Source organism: Ranitomeya variabilis, chromosome 4 (genome assembly GCF_051348905.1).
Source record: "Ranitomeya variabilis isolate aRanVar5 chromosome 4, aRanVar5.hap1, whole genome shotgun sequence".
NCBI classification, from domain to species: Eukaryota; Metazoa; Chordata; class Amphibia; order Anura; family Dendrobatidae; genus Ranitomeya; species Ranitomeya variabilis.
In genome coordinates, this window is record NC_135235.1 from 708,080,489 (window position 1) to 708,106,678 (window position 26,190).

General features: G+C 46.2%; 1 protein-coding gene across 4 annotated transcripts in view; it reads right to left on the minus strand.

The window, feature by feature from the left end:
- Positions 1-9,565: 9,565 nt before the first annotated feature.
- LOC143766506 (uncharacterized) overlaps positions 9,566-26,190 on the minus strand; it is a 46,557-nt gene continuing 29,932 nt past the window's right edge. For 2 of the 4 annotated variants that reach the window (XM_077254248.1, XM_077254246.1), the window contains exon 6: positions 9,566-14,172. In XM_077254248.1, the coding sequence (XP_077110363.1) occupies positions 12,647-14,172 (1,526 nt within the window). In that variant the 3' untranslated portion in view covers positions 9,566-12,646. Of the gene's footprint in view, positions 14,176-26,190 lie in introns of all 4 variants that reach the window. The other 2 variants (XM_077254247.1, XM_077254245.1) reach the window with 1 other exon arrangement.

Here is a 26,190-nt window from a genome sequence, read left to right on the forward strand (position 1 = left end):
TGGACCTCCCTGCGTCCTTTTCCATTCATAACGTTTTTCATCGGTCGTTATTGCGCAGGTATGAGGTACCTGTTGTACCTTCAGTTGAGCCTCCTGCTCCGGTGTTGGTTGAGGGTGAGTTGGAGTACGTTGTTGAGAAAATTTTGGACTCTCGTGTTTCCAGACGGAAACTCCAGTATCTGGTCAACTGGAAGGGTTACGGCCAGGAGGATAATTCTTGGGTCAATGCATCTGATGTTCATGCTTCTGATCTTGTTCGTGCCTTCCATAGGGCTCATCCTGGTCGCCCTGGTGGATCTGGTGAGGGTTCGGTGCCCCCTCCTTGAGGGGGGGGTACTGTTGTGAATTTGGATTCTGGGCTCCCCCGGTGGCCGCTTGTGGAATTGGACTTGTCATCCTCTTTCCTGTTTCACCTGGTTCCATCAGTAGTGGGTGTCGCTATTTAAGCTCATTTCTCTGGTGGTTTCTGGCCGGTCAACAATGTTATCTGATGCCTCTCAGTGCTTGTTCCTGCTTCTAGACAACTACTAGTTAAGTTGGACTTTTGTCCATGTTTTGTTTTGCCTATTTGTTCCAGTTCACAGCTGAAGTTTTGTTACTGTGTCTGGAAAGCTCTCGTTGATCAGGGATTGCTACTCTGGCGTTATGAGTTAATGCCAGAGTTTAAGGTAATCTCTGGATGGTGTTTTGTTAGTGTTTTTCTGCTGACCATGAAAGTATACTATCTGTCTTCTGCTATCTAGTAAGCGGACCTCAAATTTGCTAAGACTATTTTCCTGCTGCGTTTGTAGTTTCATCTGAACTCACCGTCATTATATGTGGGGGGCTACTGTCTTCTTGGGAATATTTCTCTAGAGGTGAGCCAGGTCTTATATTTCCCTCTGCTAGCTATTTAGGTCTTAGGCCAGAGCTGGGCATCTAGCGATAAATAGGAAATGCTACCTGGCTATTTCTAGTTGCGCGGCAGGCTTAGTTCATGGTCAGTATAGTTCCATCTTCCGAGAGCTTGTCCCTCTATAGGCTTGCTATGATCTCTGCCTGCAGGGATCATGACACCACGTATTCCAATTCTCCCTCCAACAGCACCGGGGCAGGAGGCTCAACCGGAGGACCGACAGGCACCACATACCTCCGCAACAACGACCGATGGAAAACATTATGAATAGCAAACGATGCTGGGAGGTCCAAACGAAATGACACAGGGTTAAGGACTTCCAAAATCTTATAAGGACCGATAAACCGAGGCTTGAACTTAGGAGAGGAGACCTTCATAGGAACAAAACGAGAAGACAACCACACCAAGTCCCCAACGCGAAGTCGGGGACCCACACAGCGACGGCGGTTGGCAAAGCGCTGAGCCTTCTCTTGTGACAGCCTCAAATTGTCCACCACATGATTCCAAATCTGATGCAACCTATCCACCACAACATCCACTCCAGGACAGTCAGAAGGCTCCACCTGACCTGAGGAAAAACGAGGATGAAACGCCGAATTACAAAATAAAGGAGACACCAAAGTAGCAGAACTAGCCCGATTATTAAGGGCAAACTCGGCCAATGGCAAAAAAGTCACCCAGTCGTCCTGATCAGCAGAAACAAAACATCTTAAATAGGTTTCCAAGGTCTGATTAGTTCGCTCGGTTTGGCCATTCGTCTGAGGGTGGAAAGCCGACGAAAAAGACAAATCAATGCCCATCTTAGCACAAAAGGTCCGCCAAAATCTAGACACAAACTGGGATCCTCTGTCGGAAACAATATTTTCAGGGATCCCATGCAAACGAACCACATTTTGAAAAAACAGCGGAACCAACTCGGAGGAGGAAGGCAACTTAGGCAAGGGCACCAAATGGACCATCTTAGAAAAACGATCACACACCACCCAGATGACAGACATTCTTTGAGAGACAGGGAGATCCGAAATAAAATCCATGGAAATGTGCGTCCAAGGCCTCTTCGGGACAGGCAAAGGCAACAGCAACCCACTGGCACGAAAAAAGCAAGGCTTAGCCCGAGCACAAATTCCACAAGACTGCACAAAGGAACGCACATCCCGCGACAAGGAAGGCCACCAAAAGGACCTGGCCACCAAATCTCTGGTACCAAATATTCCAGGATGGCCCGCCAACACCGAAGAATGAACCTCAGAAATAACTCTGCTGGTCCATCTATCCTGGACAAACAGTCTCTCCGGTGGACAACGGTCAGGTCTATCCGCCTGAAACTCCTGCAGCACTTGTCGCAAATCTGGGGAGATGGCAGACAAAATCACCCCTTCTCTGAGAATACCAGCCGGCTCTGAATCTCCAGGAGAGTCAGGCACAAAACTCCTAGAAAGAGCATCAGCCTTCACATTCTTCGAACCAGGCAGGTACGAGACCACGAAATCAAAACGAGAGAAAAACAACGACCAACGAGCCTGTCTAGGATTCAGCCGCTTGGCCGACTCGAGATAAATCAGATTCTTGTGATCAGTTAAGACCACCACACGATGCTTAGCTCCCTCAAGCCAATGTCGCCACTCCTCAAATGCCCACTTCATAGCCAACAACTCCCGATTATCGACATCATAATTCCACTCGGCAGGCGAAAACTTTCTTGAAAAGAAAGCACATGGCTTCATGACAGAGCCATCGGAGCTTCTCTGCGACAAAACAGCCCCCGCTCCAATCTTGGAAGCATCAACCTCGACCTGGAAGGGGAGAGAGACATCTGGCTGACATAAGACTGGAGCTGAAGAAAACCGGTGCTTCAGCTCCCGAAAGGCCTCCACGGCCGCAGGAGACCAATTAGTCACATCAGAGCCCTTCTTGGTCAAATCCGTCAAAGGTTTAACCACGCTAGAAAAATTAGCGATGAAACGACGGTAAAAATTAGCAAAACCCAAGAACTTCTGAAGACTCTTAACAGATGTAGGCTGCGTCCAGTCATGAATAGCCTGAACCTTGACTGGGTCCATCTCAATAGTAGAAGGAGAAAAAATGAAACCCAAAAAAGAAACCTTCTGGACTCCAAAAAGACATTTTGAGCCCTTCACAAATAAAGCATTGGCACGCAGGACCTGAAACACCATCCTGACCTGCCTAACATGGGACTCCCAATCATCAGAAAAAAACAGAATATCATCCAGATACACAATCATAAATGTATCCAGATATTCGCGGAAGATGTCGTGCATAAAGGACTGAAAGACAGAAGGAGCGTTAGAAAGTCCAAAAGGCATCACCAAGTACTCAAAATGGCCTTCGGGCGTATTAAATGCAGTTTTCCATTCATCACTCTGCTTAATACGCACAAGGTTATACGCACCACGAAGATCTATCTTGGTGAACCAACTAGCCCCCTTAATGCGAGCAAACAGATCAGACAACAATGGCAAAGGATACTGAAATTTGACCGTGATTTTATTTAGAAGGCGATAATCAATACAAGGTCTCAGGGAACCATCCTTCTTAGCCACGAAAAAGAACCCCGCACCAAGAGGGGAGGAGGAAGGGCGAATAAGTCCTTTCTCCAAGGACTCCTTTATATAACTCCGCATGGCAGCATGCTCCGGCACTGACAAATTGAAAAGTCGTCCCTTAGGAAACTTACTACCAGGAATCAAATTTATAGCACAATCACAATCCCTATGAGGAGGTAGAGAACTGAGTTTGGGCTCATCAAATACGTCCTGGTAGTCTGACAAAAACGCAGGGACTTCAGAAGGAGTGGAAGAAGCAATTGACACCACAGGAGCGTCGCCATGAATTCCCTGACAACCCCAACTTGACACAGACATTGCTTTCCAATCTAAGACTGGATTATGAGTCTGTAACCATGGCAGGCCCAACACGACAACATCATGTAGATTATGCAGTACAAGAAAGCGAATCACCTCCTGATGAACAGGAGTCATGCACATGGTCACTTGTGTCCAGTACTGTGGTTTATTCGCAGCCAATGGTGTAGCATCAGTTCCCCTTAGTGGAATAGGGATTTTTAAAGGCTCCAAAACAAAACCACAGCGCCTGGCAAATGACAAGTCCATCAGACTCAGGGCAGCACCTGAATCTACAAAAGCCATAACCGGGTAAGATGACAGGGAACAAATCAGGGTAACAGACAAAATGAACCTAGGCTGTAACGTACCGATGGTGACAGATTTATCAACTTTTTTTTTACGCTTAGAGCATGCTGAGATAACATGAGCTGAGTCACCACAGTAAAAGCACAACCCATTTTGCCGTCTATAATTTTGCCGTTCACTTCTGGTCAGAATTCTATCACATTGCATAGAGTCAGGTGTCTGTTCAGAAGACACCGCCAAATGGTGCGCAGGTTTGCGCTCTCGCAAACGCCGATCAATCTGAATGGCCAGAGTCATTGACTCATTCAGACCTGCAGGCGTAGGGAACCCCACCATGACATTCTTAATGGCCTCAGAAAGACCTTTTCTGAAATTTGCAGCCAGGGCACACTCATTCCACTGAGTAAGCACCGACCACCTCCAAAACTTCTGGCAGTACACCTCTGCATCATCTTGCCCCTGAGAGAAGGCCAACAACGCCTTTTCAGCCTGGTTCTCAAGATTAGGTTCCTCATAGAGCAATCCAAGGGCCAGAAAAAACGCATCCACACTGAGCAATGCAGGATCCCCTGGTGCCAATGCGAAGGCCCAATCTTGAGGGTCACCACGCAAGAAGGAAATAATAATTTTAACTTGCTGCACGGAATCACCAGAGGAACGAGGTTTCAAAGAAAGAAACAATTTACAATTGTTCTTAAAATTCAGGAACCTAGATCTATCTCCAGAAAACAACTCCGGAATAGGTATTCTAGGCTCTGACATAGGACTGTGAACAAAAAAATCCTGAATATTTTGTACCCTTGCAGCAAGATGATCTACACTGGAGGCCAAACTCTGAATATCCATATCAGCAGCTGAGTTCAGAGCCACACCAAGATTAAGAGGAGGAGAGAAGCAAGACACACAGCAGCTAGACACACGGCAGCTGAAAAAAAAAAAAAAAATTCTCAAGGCTTCTTTTCTCCTGCTTCTGCCATGCAATTAACACTTTACGGGCCGGCTGTACTGTTATGATCCTAGTGGCAATGATCGCAAGTCGGACTAGCTAAGTACCTGAACAGACTACAAACTCTGGGGAAGTGGTAACTGAATTGACCGCAACCTGATCCTAACCGCACACAACTAAAAGTAGCCGTGGAACGTTACCTAAAAAAATCCTAGACGTCTCGTCACGGCCTGAGAAACTGACTACTCCTAGAGGGAACGAAAGTCCTCGCTTGCCTCAGTTAAATGCCCCCAAAGATATAGAATAGCCCCCCACAAATATTAACGGTGAGTTAAGGGGAAAGCACAAACGCAGAGATGAAATTAGATTTAGCAAATGAGGCCCACTAACACTAGATAGCAGAAAATAGAAAGGGAACTGTGCGGTCAATTTAAAACCCTATTCAAAAATCCACGCAGAGATTGCTCGAGCCCCCACACCGACTAGAGACAGAAACCGAAGATTATCAGGAGTAATCAGAAAGGCACTGAATACATTGACAGCCGGCAACAAGTGGAAGTGAAACAGAGCTATATAGGAACCTCCCAGTGACTAATGAGGCAGCTGATAAGCCACAGATCCGCAGGATAACAAACAAAGCCACCAGGGGGAGCCCAAAACAAAAGTCACACCATACCACCTGTGACCACAAGAGGGAGCCCGAAAACAGAGTTCACAACAGTTGCCCCTGCATTGTGTTCATTTTTTCTAATTTCTCATATTTTGTTTTTGTATGATTTTTCTGGGCTGTGCCGACACTGGCGTCCTCGCTGCCATGGAATACCGGATCACGTGGGCCTGCGTGTTTCCGGTTCCGGATGGCGGCGGGATTACCATGGTTGGTGGTGGCTGCTGGCGGCGGTGTCCTCTCTGCTGCTCGGTGCCGGATCACGTGTTCCACGTGATTCCGATTCCGGTTGGCGGCGGGGTTGCCGTGGTTGGCGTTTGCTAATGGCGGCGGTGTCCTCGCTGTTTCCTGCTGCTGGGTCACGTGGTTTTGCGTGCTTCCGGTTCCAGTGGGCGGCGATGGCGCCGAGGCTGGCGGCAATCCCAGGTGCTGTACTATTGCGGGGGTGATTACTCTGTGTCTTGGCCGCATATTTAAAGATGGCTGTGCTACTAGGTCCCCCACGCCCCCTGAGGAAGGAGCAGCGTTAGCGCTCCAAAACGCGCGTCGGGGTGGGCCTTGGTCCCCCTTCAGCTGCACACGGCAGGTATGACATCTCTGTCTACACCTATTGTGGTGTTGGATATCGGGCCTATTTTAGTATTACTATTTAGAGCAATTTATTTATTTATATTGGCTGGTATCCAAATGTAATTTAAACAGCGTGTGTCAGTTATGGGGGGTACCTTAGGCCCTTCTGTGTGTACAGTGTACTGCTGATTAGTGTTTCACCATCCCTAACTCTGTCCATTGTGTGTATGTATGTATATTGATTTTAGTGGATATCAATAAAAGTGATATTTTATGGGATATAACTGCGTGTTGTGGTGATTAGGACATCTGTTGGTTGCAGTTGTCCCTATTTAGTCCGTAGCATACATATATGGGGTAGTATATTAGTTACATGTATACATTAGGTGTAATATACCATGATTTTCCCCGTATGTATTATGCATGCTACAACTTTATGTTTTGTTATCTCAAAAGAGGAAAAAGAAAGTTCTGAGCCATTGTTTTTTTTTTCTTGTTGCCTGTTTTGTCTTTTTTTTTCCCCTTGATTTTTGGATGGTGCAGGAGCTTGGTGATGATATGGAGGTTCAGGGTCTGTCTGCGCGTGTTGATCATCTCACTGCAAGGGTACAGAGTATCCAAGACTATGTTGTTCAAACTCCTGTTTCTGAGCCTAGAATTCCTATCCATGATTTGTTTTCTGGGGATAGATCTAAGTTTTTGAACTTATATGAAAATAATAGCAGATTGTTTTTTGCTCTGAGACCCCGTTCCTCTGGTGACCCCATTCAGCAGGTGAAGATTGTTATTTCTCTGCTGCGTGGCGACCCGCAGGACTGGGCATTCTCCCTTGAGCCAGGGAATCCTGCATTGCTCAATGTAGATTCATTTTTTCAAGCACTTGGACTGCTTTATGACGAACCTAATTCTGTGGATCAGGCAGAAAATTTTTTACTGGCTCTGTGTTAGGATCAGGAAGCAGCAGAGATATATTGTCAGAAATTTAGAAAGTGGTCTGTGCTTACAAAATGGAATGAGGATGCCCTGGCAGCTATTTTCAGAAAGGGTCTTTCTGAAGCCCTTAAAGATGTTATGGTGGGGTTTCCAACGCCTGCTGGTTTGAATGAATCAATGTCTCTGGCCATTCAGATTGATCGGCGCCTACGTGAACGTAAGATGGTGCACCATATGGCGGTGTCCTCTGGGCAGAGTTCTGAGCCTATGCAATGTGATAGGATTTTGACGAGAGCAGAACAGCAGGAGTTCAGACGTCAGAATGGGCTGTGTTTTTACTGTGGTGACGCTACTCATGCTATCTCTGACTGCCCGAAGCGAACTAAGAGGGTTGCTAGGTCGGTTACCATCAGTACTGTACAGCCTAAATTTCTCTTGTCTATTACCCTGATTTGCTCATTGTCGTCCTTTTCTGTAATGGCATTTGTGGATTCTGGCGCTGCCCTGAACTTAGTGGACCTAGAATTTGCCAAGCGCTGTGGTTTTTCCTTGGAGCCTTTGCAGAGCCCTATTCCCTTGAGGGGGATTGATGCTACGCCATTGGCCAAGAATAAACCTCAGTACTGGACACAGTTAGCCATGAACATGGCTCCAGCACATCAGGAAAATATTCCCTTTTTGGTGTTGCATAATTTGCATGATGTGGTTGTGCTGGGGTTTCCATGGTTACAGGTACATAATCCAGTGCTGGATTGGAAATCTATGTCTGTGACTAGTTGGGGTTGTCAAGGGATACATAGTGACATCCCCCTGATGTCAATTTCCTCGTCCCCTTCTTCTGAAGTTCCTGAGTTTTTGTCGGATTTCCAGGATATATTTGAGGAGCCTAAATCCAGTCCTCTGCCTCCTCATAGGGACTGTGATTGCGCTATTAATTTGATTCCTGGCTGTAAGTTCCATAATTATGCATGATATTTTCCGGGAGTATCTGGATAAATTCATGATCATGTGAAGCAGGTCAGGATGGTATTTCAAATTCTCCGTGCTAATACACTGTTTGTGAAGGGGTCTAAGTGCCTTTTTGGAGTTCAGAAGGTTTCTTTTCTGGGGTTCATTTTTTCTCCCTCGGCTATTGAAATGGACCCTGTTAAGGTCCAGGCTATTTATGATTGGACTCAACCCACATCTGTGAAGAGCCTTCAGAAATTTTTGGGCTTTGCTAATTTTTATCACCGCTTCATTGCTAATTTTTCTACTGTGGTTAAACCTCTGACCGATTTGACCAAGAAAGGTGCTGATGTGGTGAATTGGTCCTCTGCGGCTGTGGAGGCCTTTCAGGAGCTTAAGCGTCGTTTTACTTCTGCCCCTGTGTTGCGTCAGCCAGATGTTTCTCTCCCTTTTCAGGTTGACGCTTCTGAGATTGGGGCAGGAGCTGTTCTGTCTCAGAGAAGTTCTGATGGCTCTGTGTTGAAACCGTGTGCTTTCTTCTCCAGAAAGTTTTCGCCTGCTGAGCGTAATTATGATGTCGGCAATCGGGAGTTGTTGGCTATGAAGTGGGCATTTGAGGAGTGGCGACATTGGCTTGAGGGAGCTAAGCATCGTGTTGTGGTCTTGACCAATCATAAGAATCTGATTTACCTTGAGTCTGCCAAGCGGTTGAATCCTAGACAGGCTCGGTGGTCTTTGTTTTTCTCCGGTTTTGATTTTGTGGTCTCGTATCTTCCAGGATCTAAGAATGTGAAGGCTGATGCCCTGTCTAGGAGTTTTTTGCCTGATTCTCCGGGAGTCCGTGAGCCAGCTGGTATTCTCAAGGAGGGGGTGATTCTTTCTGCTATCTCCCCTGATTTGCGGCGGGTGCTTCAGGAGTTTCAGGCTGATAGACCCGACCGCTGTCCTGTTGGGAAATTGTTTGTTCCTGATAGATGGACTAGTAAGGTGATTTCTGAGATTCATTGTTCGGTGTTGGCCGGTCATCCTGGGATCTTTGGTACCAGAGATTTGGTTGCCAGGTCCTTTTGGTGGCCTTCTTTGTCACAGGATGTGCATTCCTTCGTGCAGTCCTGTGGGACCTGTGCCCGGGCTAAGCCCTGCTGTTCTCGTGCTAGTGGGTGGCTTTTGCCTTTGCCTATCCCTGAGAGGCCCTGGACGCATATTTCCATGGATTTTATTTCTGATCTTCCTGTTTCTCAGAAGATGTCTGTCATCTGGGTGGTTTGTGACCGGTTTTTTAAAATGGTCCATTTGGTACCTTTGCCTAAGTTGCCTTCCTCCTCTGATTTGGTTCCTTTGTTTTTCCAGCATGTGGTTCGTTTGCATGGTATTCCGGAGAATATTGTGTCTGACAGAGGTATCCAGTTTGTTTCTAGGTTTTGGCGGTCCTTTTGTGTTAGAATGGGCATTAATTTGTCTTTTTCTTCGGCATTTCACCCTCAGACAAATGGACAGACGGAGCGAACCAATCAGACCTTGGAAACCTATTTGAGATGCTTTGTGTCTGCTGATCAGGATGATTGGGTTACCTTCTTGCCGTTGGCCGAGTTTGCCCTTAATAATCGGGCTAGTTCGGCTACTTTGGTTTCGCCTTTTTTTTTGTAACTTCGGTTTTCATCCTCGTTTTTCTTCAGGGCAGGTTGAGCCTTCGGACTGTCCTGGGGTAGATTCTGTGGTGGACAGGTTGCAGCGGATTTGGACTCATGTGGTGGACAATTTAACATTGTCTCAGGAAAAGGCTCAACGTTTTGCTAACCGCCGTCGGTGCGTTGGTCCCCGGCTTCGGGTTGGGGATTTGGTCTGGTTGTCTTCTCGTCATGTTCCTATGAAGGTCTCTTCCCCTAAGTTGAAGCCTCGTTTTATTGGTCCTTATAGGATTTCGGAAATTATCAATCAGGTGTCTTTTCGTTTGGCCCTTCCAGCTTCTTTTTCCATTCATAATGTGTTCCATAGATCTTTGTTGCGGAGATATGTGGTGCCCATGGTTCCCTCTGTTGACCCTCCTGCTCCGGTGTTGGTTGAGGGGGAGCTGGAATATGTGGTGGAGAAGATTTTGGATTCTCGTCTTTAAAGGCGGAAACTTCAGTATATGGGCAAGTGGAAGGGTTATGGCCAGGAGGATAACTCTTGGGTTTTTGCCTCCGATGTCCATGCTGCCGATTTGGTACGTGCTTTTCATTTGGCTCATCCCGATCGGCCTGGGGGCTCTGGTGAGGGTTCGGTGACCCCTCCTCAAGGGGGGGGGGTACTGTTGTGAATTCCGTTCTTGGGCTCCATCCTGTGGTCATGAATGGTATTTTTGGGAGTTCTGCTCTTGGGCTCCCTCTGGTGGTTTCAAGTGGAACTTAGCAGCTGCTTTCACTAATCGGTGCCCTGGCCTTGTTATTTAACTGGGCCTTAGGCTGTAGTTGATGCCAGCTGTCAATGTTTCTTCCTGTGGATTCAGTCCTTTCCTCGAAGTTCTCTGTTGGCCAGTCCATTTCAGCTTAAGATAAGTTCTGCTAGTTTTTGGGTGTTTCCCTGCTTATGACCTTCTGTTCAGTTTAAGTTATGTCTCTTTTGTACAGCTTGTCATTATGAATTATTCCGGCTCGTTGGAAGCTCTGGGGTCGCAGATTTGCTCCTCCACACCGTGAGTCGGTGTGGAGGTTATTTTTTGTAAACTCTGCGTGGACTTTTAGTTTTTATACTGACCGCACAGTAGCCTTTTCTATCTCGGTCTATTTAGATAGTTTTGGCCTCCTTTGCTAAATCTAGTTTCATTTCTGAGTTTGTCATTTCCCTCTCCACTCACCGTCAATATTTGTGGGGGGCTATCTTTCCTTTGGGGGTTTCTCGGAGGCGAGATAGTTTTCCGTTTCCATCTTCAGGGGTAGCTAGTTCTTAGGCTGTGAAGAGGCGTCTAGGCAGAGATAGACACGCTCCACGGCTATTTCTAGTGTTGGTGTTAGGAGTAGGGATTGCGGTCAGTAAAGCTACCACCTCCCCAGAGCTAGTACTTTATTTGTTTTACCCACCAGGTCATTTCAGTTCTGCTCCGTAATCACTAGGTCATAACAGTGATTACTGTCGGTGGAGCTGCCACCTCCGCTGAGCTTATCCATGATTGGTTTTACCCACCAGGTCATCTCAGTACTGCTCCGTAACCACCAGGCCATAACAGATTAGGCAACTTTATTTGTTCAGTGATACCATATTTATATAGTTTTTTTTGTTTGGCTGCTGTTACACACTAAAAAAAATGCTTTTTATTGCAAAAACTAAATTTTGCATCACCATATCATGGCGTGTTTTTTGCGAGACGTGTTAACATTTTTATTAGTACCATTATCAGACACATGACACTCTTTCATCGCTTTCTATTCTGATTTTTGGGAAGAAGAATGAACAAAAATTAGCAATTCAGGATTCGTTTCTAGTACGTCTCTCCACATGTGGTAAAATTGATAAGGCGGTTTTATTCTTCAAGTCGGTATGATTACAGCGATACCACAGTTTTATCTTTTTTATGTTTTGGCGCTTACACAAAAAAACTATTTTATAGAAAAAATATTATTTTTGCATTGCTTTATTCTGAGAGCTATAACCTTTATATTTTCCTGGTGATGGAGCTGTATGATGGCTTTTTCTTTGCGGGCAAGATGACGTTTTCAGCAGTACCATGGTTTTTTAGATTTGTCTTTTTTATCGCGTTTTATTCCACTATTTGTTCAACAATGTGATAAAGCATTTTTTTTGCCTTGTTTTCTATTTATTTTTTATGGTGTTTACTAAAGGGGTTAACTAGTGAAACAATTTCGTAGGTGTGTTCGTTCTGGATGCGACGATACCAAATATGTGTACTTTTATTGCTTATATTTTTTTATTCAAATATTTATGGGTACAATATTGCAGGAGCATCCCTATGCTATGCAAACTGTCTACGCTGCTCTGATAAAGTTGCCAATTATGCTTTGAGCATGATCAAGCAACTTTTCTAGCTCTGGTCATCGTCACGACAATGAGTCACCATGGCAATGATCGGGACCCCACAATGACGCCATGGGGTCTCCGATCCAAAGGCAAAGGGAAGGTCTTCCAGCTGAATGCTGTGAATTTGATCACATCACTTAGGGAGTTAAAGTACCGGGAGCGGTGCTGGACCGCTCCTGGCACTGAGTGTTGGGTGTTAGCTGTCAGAATCAGCTGATTCCTGGCGGTGATTGCGCATGCACAGGCCGTGTAAGCGCAAAATCGGTGGGATATCACTATGACCCAGGTTACAGGGATGTATGGATATGTCCAACATGGGAAAGGGGTTGACAAAGCCACACGAGGAATGACAAGAAATTGCCTTAATAGTGGACAACCACTTTAAGAAAATACAATTATTGGTTAAAACATTTCCAACATTCTGAACATGGAAAAGGCTTCTCCCCTGTGTGACTGCTCTGATGTTTATTTAGAGTTAATTTCTGTGTAAAACATTTTCCACATTAATCACATGAAAGAGGCTTCTCCCCTCTGTGAATTCTTTTGTGACTAACAAAATCTGATTTTTGGTTAAAACATTTCCCACATTTTGAACATGAAAATGCCTTCACCCTTGTGTGAATTCTCTGGTGACTAAGAAGACTTGATTTATTCACAAAACATTTCTCACATTCTGAACATGAAAAAGGCTTCTCCCCTGAGTGAGTTCTCTGGTGGTCATCCAGATGCGCTTTCCGGTTAAAACATTTCCCACATTCTGAACATGAAAAAGGTGTCTCCCCTGTGTGGATTCTCTGGTGCATAACAAGATCTGATTTATGCTTAAAACCTTTCCCACATTCTGAACAGGAAAAAGGCTTCTCCCCTGTGTGAGTTCTCTGGTGTGTAACAAGATTACATTTATGGCTAAAATATTTCCCACATTCTAAGCAAGAAAAATGCTTCTCCCCTGTGTGAGTTCTCTGGTGATTAACAACACTTTGTTTCTGGTTAAAACACTTCCCACATTCTGAACAGCAAAAAGGTTTCTCCCCTGTGTGAGTGATTTGGTGCTTAACAAAATTTGATTTCTGGGTAAAAGATTTTCCACATTCTGAACAGGAAAAAGGCTTCTCCCCTGTGTGAGTTCTTTGATGTGTAGCAAGATGAAATTTATAGTTAAAACATTTCCCACATTCTGAACAGGAAAAAGGCTTCACCTCTGTGTGAATTCTCTGGTGCCTAACCAAAGAAGATTTCTGGTTAAAACACTTCCCACATTCTGAACAGGAAAAAGGCTTCTCCCCTGTGTGAGTTTTCTGGTGTGTAACAAGATTACATTTATGGTTAAAATATTTCCCACATTCTGAACAGAAAAATGGCTTCTCCCCTGTGTGAGTTCTCTGGTGCCCAACCAAATCTGACTTCTGGTTAAAACAGTTCCCACATTCTGAACAGGAAAAAGTATTCTCCCCCGTGTGAGTTTTCTGGTGTGTAACAAGATTACATTTATGGCTAAAATATTTCCCACATTCTGAACAGGAAAATGGCTTCTCCCCTATGTGAGTTCTCTGGTGCCTAACCAAATGTGACTCCTTTTTAAAACGCTTCCTGCATTCTGAACAGGAAAAAGGATTCTCCACTGTGTGAGTTTTCTGGTGTACAGCAAGATTACATTTCTGTTCAAAACATTTCCCACACTTGGAACAAGAAAATCTTTTATCCGCTGTGTGAATTTTTTGATCTTTAGGAAACAACTTTTTAAGGGGAAAACTATTTCCATATTCTGAATGTGAAAATAACTTCTTTTCTTTAGCAGCAGATTGTGTTTTAATGCTTATTTTGTGACTTTCATTTTCCTTTGTAGTTAGTAATAAATCAGAAGACAGGACCTGTTTCAAAGGATCAGATGACAGATATTTGCTGTGAAGGGATGATGATATATCTGAAGTAATGGCATTGAATTCAGTTGCATCCTGTGGGATTTGGAGATCATCTGATTTAAAAATTGAAGATGTCAGCTGTCCCTCTGATCTCCTGGTACAGTCATCTGCTAAGAAAAAAAAACAATTATTTTAGAATATAATATCCTTGAATTTTATATTTTTGAAAATTTCTACTTAAACTGTCTGTTAAAATGGCAAGTGTTAGGGTTGGCGGAACGCACTGAATATATATATATATATGCAACAGTTGGTGCGTTCGCAACCCGGGGTCCACGGTGCACCGTGCACTGCGCATGTGACCCCCGACCTCCAATGGGAGGTTGTCCTGTGGGCATGCTCAGTATGGGAAAAGCGGGACTTAGTCCCAGAAAGACCTGCTCGCTGCTGAACATTGCTGGCTACAATGACAGAGCCTGGAAGGGTAGTAGTAACCAGTCATCCAGTATCAGCCTGAGCCAGACACCGGGACCGACGTCTCTGCTGAGCAGGCTCCACTGCGGCTGGAGGAGAATGGGAGACCACAGCAGACCTGGTTCGAGACTCCCCCTGTGCAGCAGTGGGAACTAGGGTTGAGCGAAATGGATCGGACAAATTCAAAAATCGCCGACTTTCAAAGTCGCAAAGCCGGGTTTCATGAAACCCGACCCGATCCTAGTGTGGGATCGGCCATGAGGGTGGCGATCTTCGCACCAAAGTCACGTTTTGCGTTCAACGCCATTTCCCAGCCAATGAAGGAGGACGCAGAGTGTGGGCAGCGTGATGACATAGGTCTCGGTCCCCATCATCTTAGAGAAGGGCATGACAGTGATTGGCTTGCTTTCTGCGGCATCACAGGGGCTATAAAGGGGAGTGCATGCCGACCGCCATCTTACATCTGCCGATCTTAGCATAGGGAGAGGTTGCTGCAGCTTCGTCAGTAGAAGGGACATAGTGGGGGTATGTGCACACGTCAGGATTTTTCATCAGGATTTGTAGCCAAAACCAGGAGTGGAACAATTAGAGGAAAAGTATAATAGAAACATATGCACCACTTCTGCATTTATCACCCACTCCTGGTTTTGGCTACAAAACCTGATGAAAAATCCTGACAAAATCCTGACGTGTGCACATACCCTTAGGGAGGGAAGATTAACCCCCAAACCGCTTGTGCTGTAGCGATTTCCACTGTCTAACACCACCTTTTTTTGCAGGGACAGTGGAGGCTATATCTTTGTGCATCAGCTCTGTAGCTTATTAGGCTGCCTTATAAGGCTCCCTGATAGCTGCATTGCTGTTTGCACCGCTGCTGTGCAAACCAACTGCTTTTTTAAAAGCGAAAATCCTGTTGCTCCTTTCTTCACAGTTATCTTGTTTATTTGTCCACACTTGTGTGCAGCAGTCCTTTTTATTGCTGCCATACTTGTCCTGAGATCATTGTAGGGAGATTGAAATTGTACTACAGTCCTTTTATTTTGTCATATATCTTCCAGCCACTTACTGCCACTCACATTGCGTTGTTTTATACACTGGGCCAGAGTTTGGGTTCAGTCTCCCCCCCAAAAAAGTGAGATTCAAATTCTCACAAAGTGGATATACCTAAGTCCTCTTAGTTTGTCGTATATCAGCCAGCCACTTGCTGCCACTCACATTGCGTTGTTTTATACACTGGGCCTGAGTTTGGGTTCAGTCTCCTCAAAATAAAGAGGGAGATTTAAATTCTCACAAAGTGGATATACCTCAGTCCTCTTAGTTTGTCGTATATCAGCCAGACACTTGCTGCCACTCACATTGCATTGTTTTATACACTGGGCCTGAGTTTAAGTTCAGTCTCCCCAAAATAAAAAGTGAGATTCAAATTCTCACAAAGTGGATATACCTCAGTCCTCTTAGTTTGTCATATATCAGCCAGCCACTTGCTGCCACTCACATTGCGTTGTTTTATACACTGGGCCAGAGTTTGGGTTCAGTCTCCCCAAAATAAAAAGGGAGATTTAAATTCTCAACAAGTTTATATATACCTTCTACCTTGTTTTACAGTACCATATAACGGTTGTTATTTTGGTTACATTTTCCCAAAAATGAGGAAGTCTGGTGGAAGATGCCGTGGGTGGTCATTGCAGCTCGTACTGATGGTGGTGGTGGTGGTGGAGCATCTGGTGGTAGTGGGAAAAGCAAAATAGCACCTAAGGCTGGAGGTGTTGAGCCAGCGTCATCGTCTGGCTACACAAGGCCTCGAAGGCTCCCTTATCTGGGAGTAGGAAAACAGCTTTTAAAGCCGGAGCAGCAGGAAAAAGTTTTGGCTTTCATTGCTGACTCAGCCTCTAGCTCTTTCGCCTCCTCTTCAGAAAGTTCCAAATATAAATGCAGCGAGTCGTCAGTGGATGATCCCGGTCAGGAACAAGACGTTTCCTTGTGTCCTTCACCCAAACCAGAAGTGAAGGATGCATCAGGCGACACTACAGGTTACTCCATGGAGCTCTTTACACATACCATGCCTGGGTTAGAAAGGGAAATTGTTAACTGCCCATTACAAGATGAATCAGACATGGAGTGCACTGATGCACAGCCACAGCTAGATTATTAAGCTGTTTCATTGACTCAGATCACTACATTGCCCTCGCAGTGTACTGAGCCAGAATCTGACCCTGAAGAGACTATGGTGCCCCGTCCCGAACGCTATAGCACCTTACACAGAGGAAGGTGCACATGACATTGAAGAGGAAGTGATAGATGACCCAGTTGTTGACCCAGATTGGCAGCCATTGAGGAAAGAGGGTTCCACTGCCAGTAGCTCAGAAGCGGAGGAGGATGATCCGCAGCAGCCATCTACATCGCAACAGCAGTCATCTGGCAGGCCCGTATCAGGCCAAAAACGTGTGTCAAAAACAAAAACAGTTTTAGGACAGCGTGGCCATCCGGTAAAAGTAGCACAGCGTGCAATGCCTGAAAAGGTATTTGATAGTAGGAAGAGTGCAGTGTGGCAATTTTTTAACCAAGATCCGAATGATCAGTGCAAAGTTATCTGTAAGAAATGCTCAAAGACCTTTAGCAGAGGGAAGAAGCTTCAAAATTTAAACACAACGTGCATGCGTAGACATGCATGCAGTTGCAAGCCTGGACTAACTACCAAACGTCACGTACCGTTGGTACACCTGCTCAGAATGAAGGTAGTCAGCAACGCTACATTGCTTCCCTCACTGTAAGCCCACCGGTTAGGACACTACCAGCAGCAAATGTGGAGGTATCGTCGCAAGGCCAAAGCAGTCAGGGAATCACAAGGTAATTGGTAGGAAACACTGAATGTAGGCCAACATCAAGAATGCCATCACCAACCCTCTCTCAATCCGCCATGTCCACCACCACCACCACCGCTAGTTCCACCATATGCAGCTCTCCAGTCCAGCTCACCCTACAAGAGACTCTCATTAGGAAAAGAAAGTACTCATCCTCGTACACAGAATTTGAACGCCCACTGTTATGACCCCAATGGCAGAGGGCCTCAAAAGTACATACCAAGTCTGCAAACATAAAAAAACCAGCTCATAGGGCAGTGGTAACTGGGCTAACCGTATATCTAATCCTAGCACCACAAATAGCAGCAGCCGGGGAACGTGCCTACGTTGGTTCTAGACGTCTCGCGCCAGCCGGAGAACTAACTAACCCTAGAAGGGAAAAGATAGACCTTTCTTGCCTCCAGAGAAAAGACCCCAAAAGTTGGATACAAGCCCCCCACAAATAATAACGGTGAGGTAAGGAGAAAAGACAAACGTAAGAATGAACTAGATATTAGCAAAGAGAGGCCCACTGACTAATAGCAGAATATAGTAAGATGACTTATACGGTCATCAAAAACCCTATCAAAATTTCCACGCTGGATATTCAAGAACCCCCGAACCGTCTAACGGCCCGGGTGGAGAATACCAGCCCCCTAGAGCTTCCAGCAAAATCAGGAATCACATATAGTACAAGCTGGACAGAAAATAAGAGCAATACAGATAACCAAAAAACAAGGAAGCAGGACTTAGCTTAATTTTGCAAGAACCAAGACCAGCAGACAGGAGCAAACAGAAAGGATCTGATTACAACGATGCCAGGCACTGGACTGAGGATCCAGGAAGTTTATATAGCAACACCCCTGGACTAACGACCCAGGTGGGTGCCAAACTGAGGAAAGACAATCCCAGAGTCATATCACTAGTGACCACAAGAGGGAGCCAAAAAAGTCTAATTCACAACAGTACCCCCCTTTAAGGAGGGGTCACCGAACCCTCACCAGGACCACCAGGGCGATCAGGATGAGCAGCGTGAAAGGCACGAACTAAATCGGCCGCATGCACATCAGAGGCAACCACCCAGGAATTATCCTCCTGGCCATAGCCCTTCCACTTGACCAGATACTGAAGCCTCCGTCTGGAGAGACGAGAATCCAAGATCTTCTCCACCACGTACTCCAACTCGCCCTCAACCAACACCGGAGCAGGAGGCTCAACAGAAGGAACCACAGGCACAACGTACCGCCGCAACAAAGACCTATGGAACACGTTGTGAATGGCAAACGACACCGGAAGATCCAAGCGAAAGGACACAGGATTAAGGATTTCCAATATCTTGTAAGGACCGATGAAGCGAGGCTTAAATTTAGGAGAGGAGATCTTCATAGGAACAAATCGAGAAGACAGCCATACCAAATCCCCAACACGAAGTCGGGGACCCACACCGCGGCGGCGGTTGGCAAAACGCTGAGCCTTCTCCTGTGACAACTTTAAGTTGTCCACCACATGATTCCAGATCTGCTGCAACCTATCCACCACGGAATCTACCCCAGGACAGTCAGAAGGCTCCACATGTCCCGAGGAAAAACGAGGATGGAAACCAGAGTTGCAAAAAAAAGGCGAAACCAAAGTAGCGGAACTAGCCCGATTATTAAGGGCAAACTCAGCCAACGGCAAGAAGGTCACCCAATCATCCTGATCTGCAGAAACAAAACACCTCAAATAAGCCTCCAGAGTCTGATTAGTTCGCTCCGTTTGTCCATTAGTCTGAGGATGAAAGGCAGACGAAAACGACAAATCAATGCCCATCTTAGCACAAAAGGATCGCCAGAACCTGGAAACAAACTGGGATCCTCTGTCAGACACAATATTCTCAGGAATGCCGTGTAAACGAACCACATTCTGAAAGAACAAAGGAACCAGATCGGAAGAGGAAGGCAGCTTAGGCAAAGATACCAAATGGACCATCTTGGAAAAGCGATCACATACCACCCAGATGACAGACATGCCCTGAGACACCGGAAGATCTGAAATGAAATCCATGGAAATGTGTGTCCAAGGCCTCTTCGGGACAGGCAAGGGCAAGAGCAACCCGCTGGCATGAGAACAGCAAGGCTTAGCTCGAGCACAAGTCCCACAGGACTGCACAAATGACCGCACATCCCGTGACAAGGAAGGCCACCAAAAGGACCTAGCCACCAGATCTCTGGTGCTAAAAATTCCCGGATGCCCTGCAAACACCGAGGAATGAACCTCGGAAATGACTCTGCTGGTCCACTTATCAGGAACAAACAGTCTGTCAGGTGGACAAGAGTCAGGTCTACCAGCCTGAAATCTCTGCAACACACGTCGCAAATCCGGAGAAATGGCTGACAAGATAACTCCCTCTTTAAGAATACCAACTGGTTCTACGACTCCAGGAGAGTCAGGCACAAAGCTCCTTGAAAGAGCATCAGCCTTCACATTCTTTGAACCTGGTAAATACGAGACCACAAAGTCAAAACGGGAGAAAAACAATGACCAGCGGGCCTGTCTAGGATTCAGGTGTTTAGCAGACTCGAGATGCATCAGATTTTTGTGATCAGTCAAGACCACCACACGATGCTTAGCACCCTCGAGCCAATGACGCCACTCCTCAAATGCCCACTTCATGGCCAACAACTCCCGATTGCCAACATCATAATTCCGCTCAGCAGGCGAAAACTTCCTAGAGAAAAAGGCACATGGTCTCATTACAGAGCAACCAGGGCCTCTCTGCGACAAAACGGCCCCTGCCCCAATCTCAGAAGCATCCACTTCAACCTGAAAGGGCAGTGAGACTTCAGGCTGGCACAAAACAGGCGCCGAAGTAAACCGGCGCTTCAACTCTTGGAAAGCTTCCACGGCTGCAGGAGCCCAGTTAGCAACATCAGAACCTTTCTTGGTCATATCCGTCAAAGGTTTAACAACGCTAGAAAAATTAGCGATAAAACGACGGTAGAAGTTAGCAAAACCTAAGAACTTCTGAAGACTTTTAACTGACGTGGGCTGAGTCCAATCATGAATAGCTCGGACCTTGACTGGGTCCATCTCCACCGCAGAAGGGGAAAAAATAAAACCCAAAAAGGGAACCCTCTGCACTCCAAAGAGACACTTTGAGCCCTTAACAAACAAAGCATGCTCACGCAAAACCTGAAACACCATCCTGACCTGCTCTACATGCGAGTCCCAATCTGTTGTGAATTTACCTTTTTGGCTCCCTCTAGTGGTTACCAGTGATTTGACTCTGGGAATGTCTGCCATCCCTTGTATGCTCACCTGGGTCGTTAGGTCAGGGGTGTTGCTATATAAGCTCCCTGGACCTTCAGTTCAATGCCTGGCAACGTTGTAATCAGAGCTAATCTGTTGTGCTCTTGTCTACTGATCCTGGTTCCTGCTAAATTAAGCTAAGTCTGCTTTCCTACTTTTTGCTATTTGTTTTTGTTTGCATTTTTGTCCAGCTTGTACATAATCTGTATCCTAACCTTGCTGGAAGCTCTAGGGAGGCTGGAGTTCTCCCCCCGGGCCGTTAGACGGTTCGGGGGTTCTTGAATCTCCAGTGTGGATTTTTGATAGGGTTTTTGTTGACCATATAAGTTATCTTACTACATTCTGCTATTAGTAAGTGGGCCTCTCTTTGCTAAACCTAGTTCATCTCTGTGTTTGTCATTTCCTCTTACCTCACCGTTATTATTTGTGGGGGGCTTGTGTCCTACTTTTGGGGTCTATTCTCTGGAGGCAAGAGAGGTCTTTGTTTTCCTCTTCTAGGGGTAGTTAGTCCTCCGGCTGGCGCGAGACATCTAGCGACCAACGTAGGCATGTTCCCCGGCTACTTCTAGTGTTGGCGTTAGGAGTAGATATATGGTCAACCCAGTTACCACTGCCCTATGAGCTGGATTTTTTGTACTTCGCAGACTTACTTGTTCCTCTGAGACCCTCGCCATTGGGGTCATAACAGTTTGCCAGGCCAGTATTAAATGTTAAATGCATTGCAGAAGCGGGATTATAAGAAAGAAAATTCTGAGTTTTTTTTTTTCTCTCTCTCATTTTTTTTTTTTCTTTTCCCCTTTACCTCTGAGTGGCTTGTGTTTGTTGCAGACATGAATGTCCAGACCTTGATTACAAGTGTGGACCAGCTTGCTGCTCGTGTGCAGGGCATACAAGATTATGTTACCAGAAATCCTATGTCAGAACCTAAGATACCGATTCCTGAACTGTTTTCCGGAGACCGATTTAAATTTAGAAATTTCAGGAATAATTGTAAATTGTTTTTGTCTCTGAGACCCTGTTCATCTGGAGACTCCGCTCAGCAAGTTAAAATTGTTATTTCTTTTTTACGGGGCGACCCTCAGGATTGGGCCTTCTCGCTGGCGCCAGGAGATCCGGCATTGGCTGACATTGATGCGTTTTTTCTGGCGCTCGGTTTGCTTTATGAGGAACCCAATCTTGAGATTCAGGCAGAAAAAGCCTTGCTGGCTATGTCTCAGGGCCAGGACGAGGCTGAAGTGTATTGCCAAAAATTTCGGAAATGGTCCGTGCTGACCCAGTGGAACGAGTGCATTGGCTGCAAATTTTAGAAATGGCCTTTCTGAAGCCATTAAGAATGTGATGGTGGGTTTTCCCATTCCCACAGGTCTGAATGATTCTATGGCCCTGGCTATTCAAATCGACCGGCGGTTGCGGGAGCGCAAAACCGCAAATTCCCTCATGGTGTTGTCTGAACAGGCACCTGATTTAATGCAATGTGATAGAATCCTGACTAGAAATGAGCGGAAAATTCATAGACGCCAGAATGGCTTGTGTTACTACTGTGGTGATTCTACACATGTTATCTCAGCATGCTCGAAACGTCTTACTAAGGTTGTTAGTCCGGTCGCCATTGGTAATTTGCAACCTAAATTTATTCTATCTGTAACTTTGATTTGCTCACTGTCATCGTATCCTGTCATGGCGTTTGTGGACTCAGGTGCTGCCCTGAGCCTTATGGATCTGTCATTTGCCAAGCGCTGCGGATTTGTTCTTGAGCCATTGGAAAATCCTATCCCTCTTAGGGGTATTGATTCTACGCCATTGGCAAAAAATAAACCGCAGTTTTGGACACAGGTTACCATGTGCATGACTCCCGAACATCGGGAGGTAATACGTTTTCTTGTTCTGCATAAAATGCATGATTTGGTTGTTTTGGGTTTGCCATGGTTACAGACCCATAATCCAGTCTTGGACTGGAAGGCTATGTCAGTGTCAAGTTGGGGCTGCCATGGAATTCATGGAGATTCCCTGCCCTTGTCTATTGCTTCTTCTACGCCTTCGGAAGTTCCGGCGTATTTGTCTGATTATCAGGATGTCTTCAGCGAGTCTAAGTCCAGTGCACTGCCTCCTCATAGGGAATGTGACTGTGCAATAGATTTGATTCCTGGCAGTAAGTTTCCTAAGGGGAGACTGTTTAATCTGTCGGTACCTGAACATACCGCGATGCGTTCATATATCAAGGAGTCTCTTGAGAAGGGGCATATCCGTCCTTCTTCTTCCCCTCTTGGTGCGGGATTCTTTTTTGTGGCCAAAAAGGACGGATCTTTGAGGCCTTGTATTGACTATCGGCTTTTAAATAAGATCACTGTCAAATTTCAGTATCCTTTGCCGCTGTTGTCAGATTTGTTTGCCCGGATTAAAGGTGCCAAGTGGTTCACCAAGATAGACCTTCGTGGTGCGTACAACCTTGTGCGCATTAGGGAGGGCGATGAATGGAAAACCGCATTCAATACGCCCGAAGGTCATTTTGAGTACTTGGTGATGCCATTTGGGCTCTCTAATGCACCTTCAGTTTTTCAGTCCTTCATGCATGACATTTTCCGGAAGTATCTGGATAAATTTTTGATTGTTTATCTGGATGATATTCTGGTTTTTTCTGATGATTGGGACTCGCATGTGGAGCAGGTCAGGATGGTTTTTGAGATTTTGCGTGAAAATTCTTTGTTTGTAAAAGGCTCAAAGTGTCTCTTTGGTGTACAGAAGGTTCCCTTTTTGGGGTTCATTTTTTCCCCTTCTGCTGTGGAGATGGATCCAGTCAAGGTCCGAGCTATTCATGATTGGACTCAACCCTCGTCAGTTAAGAGTCTTCAGAAGTTCTTGGGTTTTGCTAACTTCTACCGTCGTTTTATCGCAAATTTCTCTAGCGTTGTTAAACCGCTGACGGATATGACCAAGAATGGCTCTGATGTAGCTAACTGGGCTCCTGCTGCCGTGGAGGCTTTCCAGGAGTTGAAACGCCGGTTTACTTCGGCGCCTGTTTTGTGCCAGCCTGGCGTCTCACTTCCCTTTCAGGTTGAGGTGGATGCTTCGGAGATTGGGGCAGGGGCCGTTTTGTCGCAGAGAGGCCCTGGTTGCTCTACTATGAGACCTTGTGCCTTTTTCTCTAGGAAGTTTTCGCCGGCAGAGCGAAATTATGATGTGGGCAATCGGGAGTTGTTGGCCATGAAGTGGGCATTTGAGGAGTGGCGTCATTGGCTCGAGGGTGCTAAGCATCGTGTGATGGTCTTGACTGATCACAAAAATCTGATGTATCTCGAGTCTGCTAAACGCCTGAATCCTAGAAAGGCCCGCTGGTCATTGTTTTTCTCCCGTTTTGACTTTGTGGTCTCGTATTTACCAGGTTCTAAGAATGTGAAGGCCGATGCTCTGTCTAGGAGCTTTGTGCCTGATGCTCCTGGAGTCGCTGAACCTGTGGGTATTCTTAAGGAAGGAGTTATCGTGTCAGCTATTTCTCCAGATCTGCGACGTGTGTTACAGAGATTTCAGGCTGGTAGGCCTGACTCTTGTCCACCTGACAGATTGTTTGTGCCTGCTAGATGGACCAGCAGAGTCATTTCCGAGGTTCATTCCTCGGTGTTGGCAGGGCACCCGGGAATTTTTGGCACCAGAGATCTGGTGGCCAGGTCCTTTTGGTGGCCTTCCTTGTCAAGGGATGTGCGGTCATTTGTGCAGTCCTGTGGTACTTGTGCTCGAGCTAAGCCTTGCTGTTCTCGTGCCAGCGGGTTGCTCTTGCCCTTGCCTGTCCCGAAGAGACCTTGGACACACATCTCTATGGATTTCATTTCTGATCTTCCGGTGTCTCAGGGCATGTCTGTCATCTGGGTGATATGTGATCGTTTCTCCAAGATGGTCCATTTGGTTCCTTTGCCTAAGCTGCCCTCCTCTTCTGATCTGGTTCCTGTGTTCTTCCAGAACGTGGTTCATTTGCACGGCATTACTGAGAATATTGTGTCGGACAGAGGATCCCAGTTTGTTTCCAGGTTCTGGCGATCCTTTTGTGGTAGGATGGGCATTGAGTTGTCGTTTTCATCCGCTTTCCATCCCCAGACTAACGGACAAACGGAGCGAACTAATCAGACTCTGGAGGCTTATTTGAGGTGTTTTGTCTCTTCTGATCAGGATGATTGGGTGACCTTCTTGCCGTTGGCTGAATTTGCCCTTAATAATCGGGCTAGTTCCACCACCTTGGTTTCGCCATTTTTCTGCAACTCTGGTTTCCATCCTCGTTTTTCCTCGGGACATGTGGAGCCTTCTGACTGTCCGGGGGTGGATTCCGTGGTGGATAGGTTGCAGCGGATCTGGAGTCATGTGGTGGACAACTTGAAGTTGTCACAGGAGAAGGCTCAGCGTTTTGCCAACCGCCGCCGCGGTGTGGGTCCCCGACTTCGCGTTGGGGATTTGGTATGGCTGTCTTCTCGATTTGTTCCTATGAAGGTCTCCTCTCCCAAATTTAAGCCTCGCTTCATTGGTCCTTACAAGATATTGGAAATCCTTAATCCGGTATCCTTTCGCCTGGATCTTCCGGTGTCGTTTGCCATTCACAACGTATTTCATAGGTCCTTGTTGCGGCGGTACGTTGTGCCTGTGGTTCCTTCTGCTGAGCCTCCTGCTCCGGTGTTGGTTGACGGCGAGTTGGAGTACGTGGTGGAGAAGATCTTAGATTCTCGTCTCTCCAGGCGGAGGCTTCAGTACTTGGTCAAGTGGAAGGGCTATGGTCAGGAGGATAATTCCTGGGTGGTCGCCTCTGATGTGCATGCGGCCGATTTGGTTCGTGCCTTTCACACCGCTCATCCTGATCGCCCTGGTGGTCTTGGTGAGGGTTCGGTGACCCCTCACTAAGGGGGGGGGTACTGTTGTGAATTTACCTTTTTGGCTCCCTCTAGTGGTTACTAGTGATTTGACTCTGGGAATGTCTGCCATCCCTTGTATGCTCACCTGGGTCGTTAGGTCAGGGGTGTTGCTATATAAGCTCCCTGGACCTTCAGTTCAATGCCTGGCAACGTTGTAATCAGAGCTAATCTGTTGTGCTCTTGTCTACTGATCCTGGTTCCTGCTAAATTAAGCTAATTCTGCTTTCCTACTTTTTGCTATTTGTTTTTGTTTGCATTTTTGTCCAGCTTGTACATAATCTGTATCCTAACCTTGCTGGAAGCTCTAGGGAGGCTGGAGTTCTCCCCCCGGGCCGTTAGACGGTTCGGGGGTTCTTGAATCTCCAGTGTGGATTTTTGATAGGGTTTTTGTTGACCATATAAGTTATCTTACTACATTCTGCTATTAGTAAGTGGGCCTCTCTTTGCTAAACCTAGTTCATCTCTGTGTTTGTCATTTCCTCTTACCTCACCGTTATTATTTGTGGGGGGCTTGTGTCCTACTTTTGGGGTCTATTCTCTGGAGGCAAGAGAGGTCTTTGTTTTCCTCTTCTAGGGGTAGTTAGTCCTCCGGCTGGCGCGAGACATCTAGCGACCAACGTAGGCATGTTCCCCGGCTACTTCTAGTGTTGGCGTTAGGAGTAGATATATGGTCAACCCAGTTACCACTGCCCTA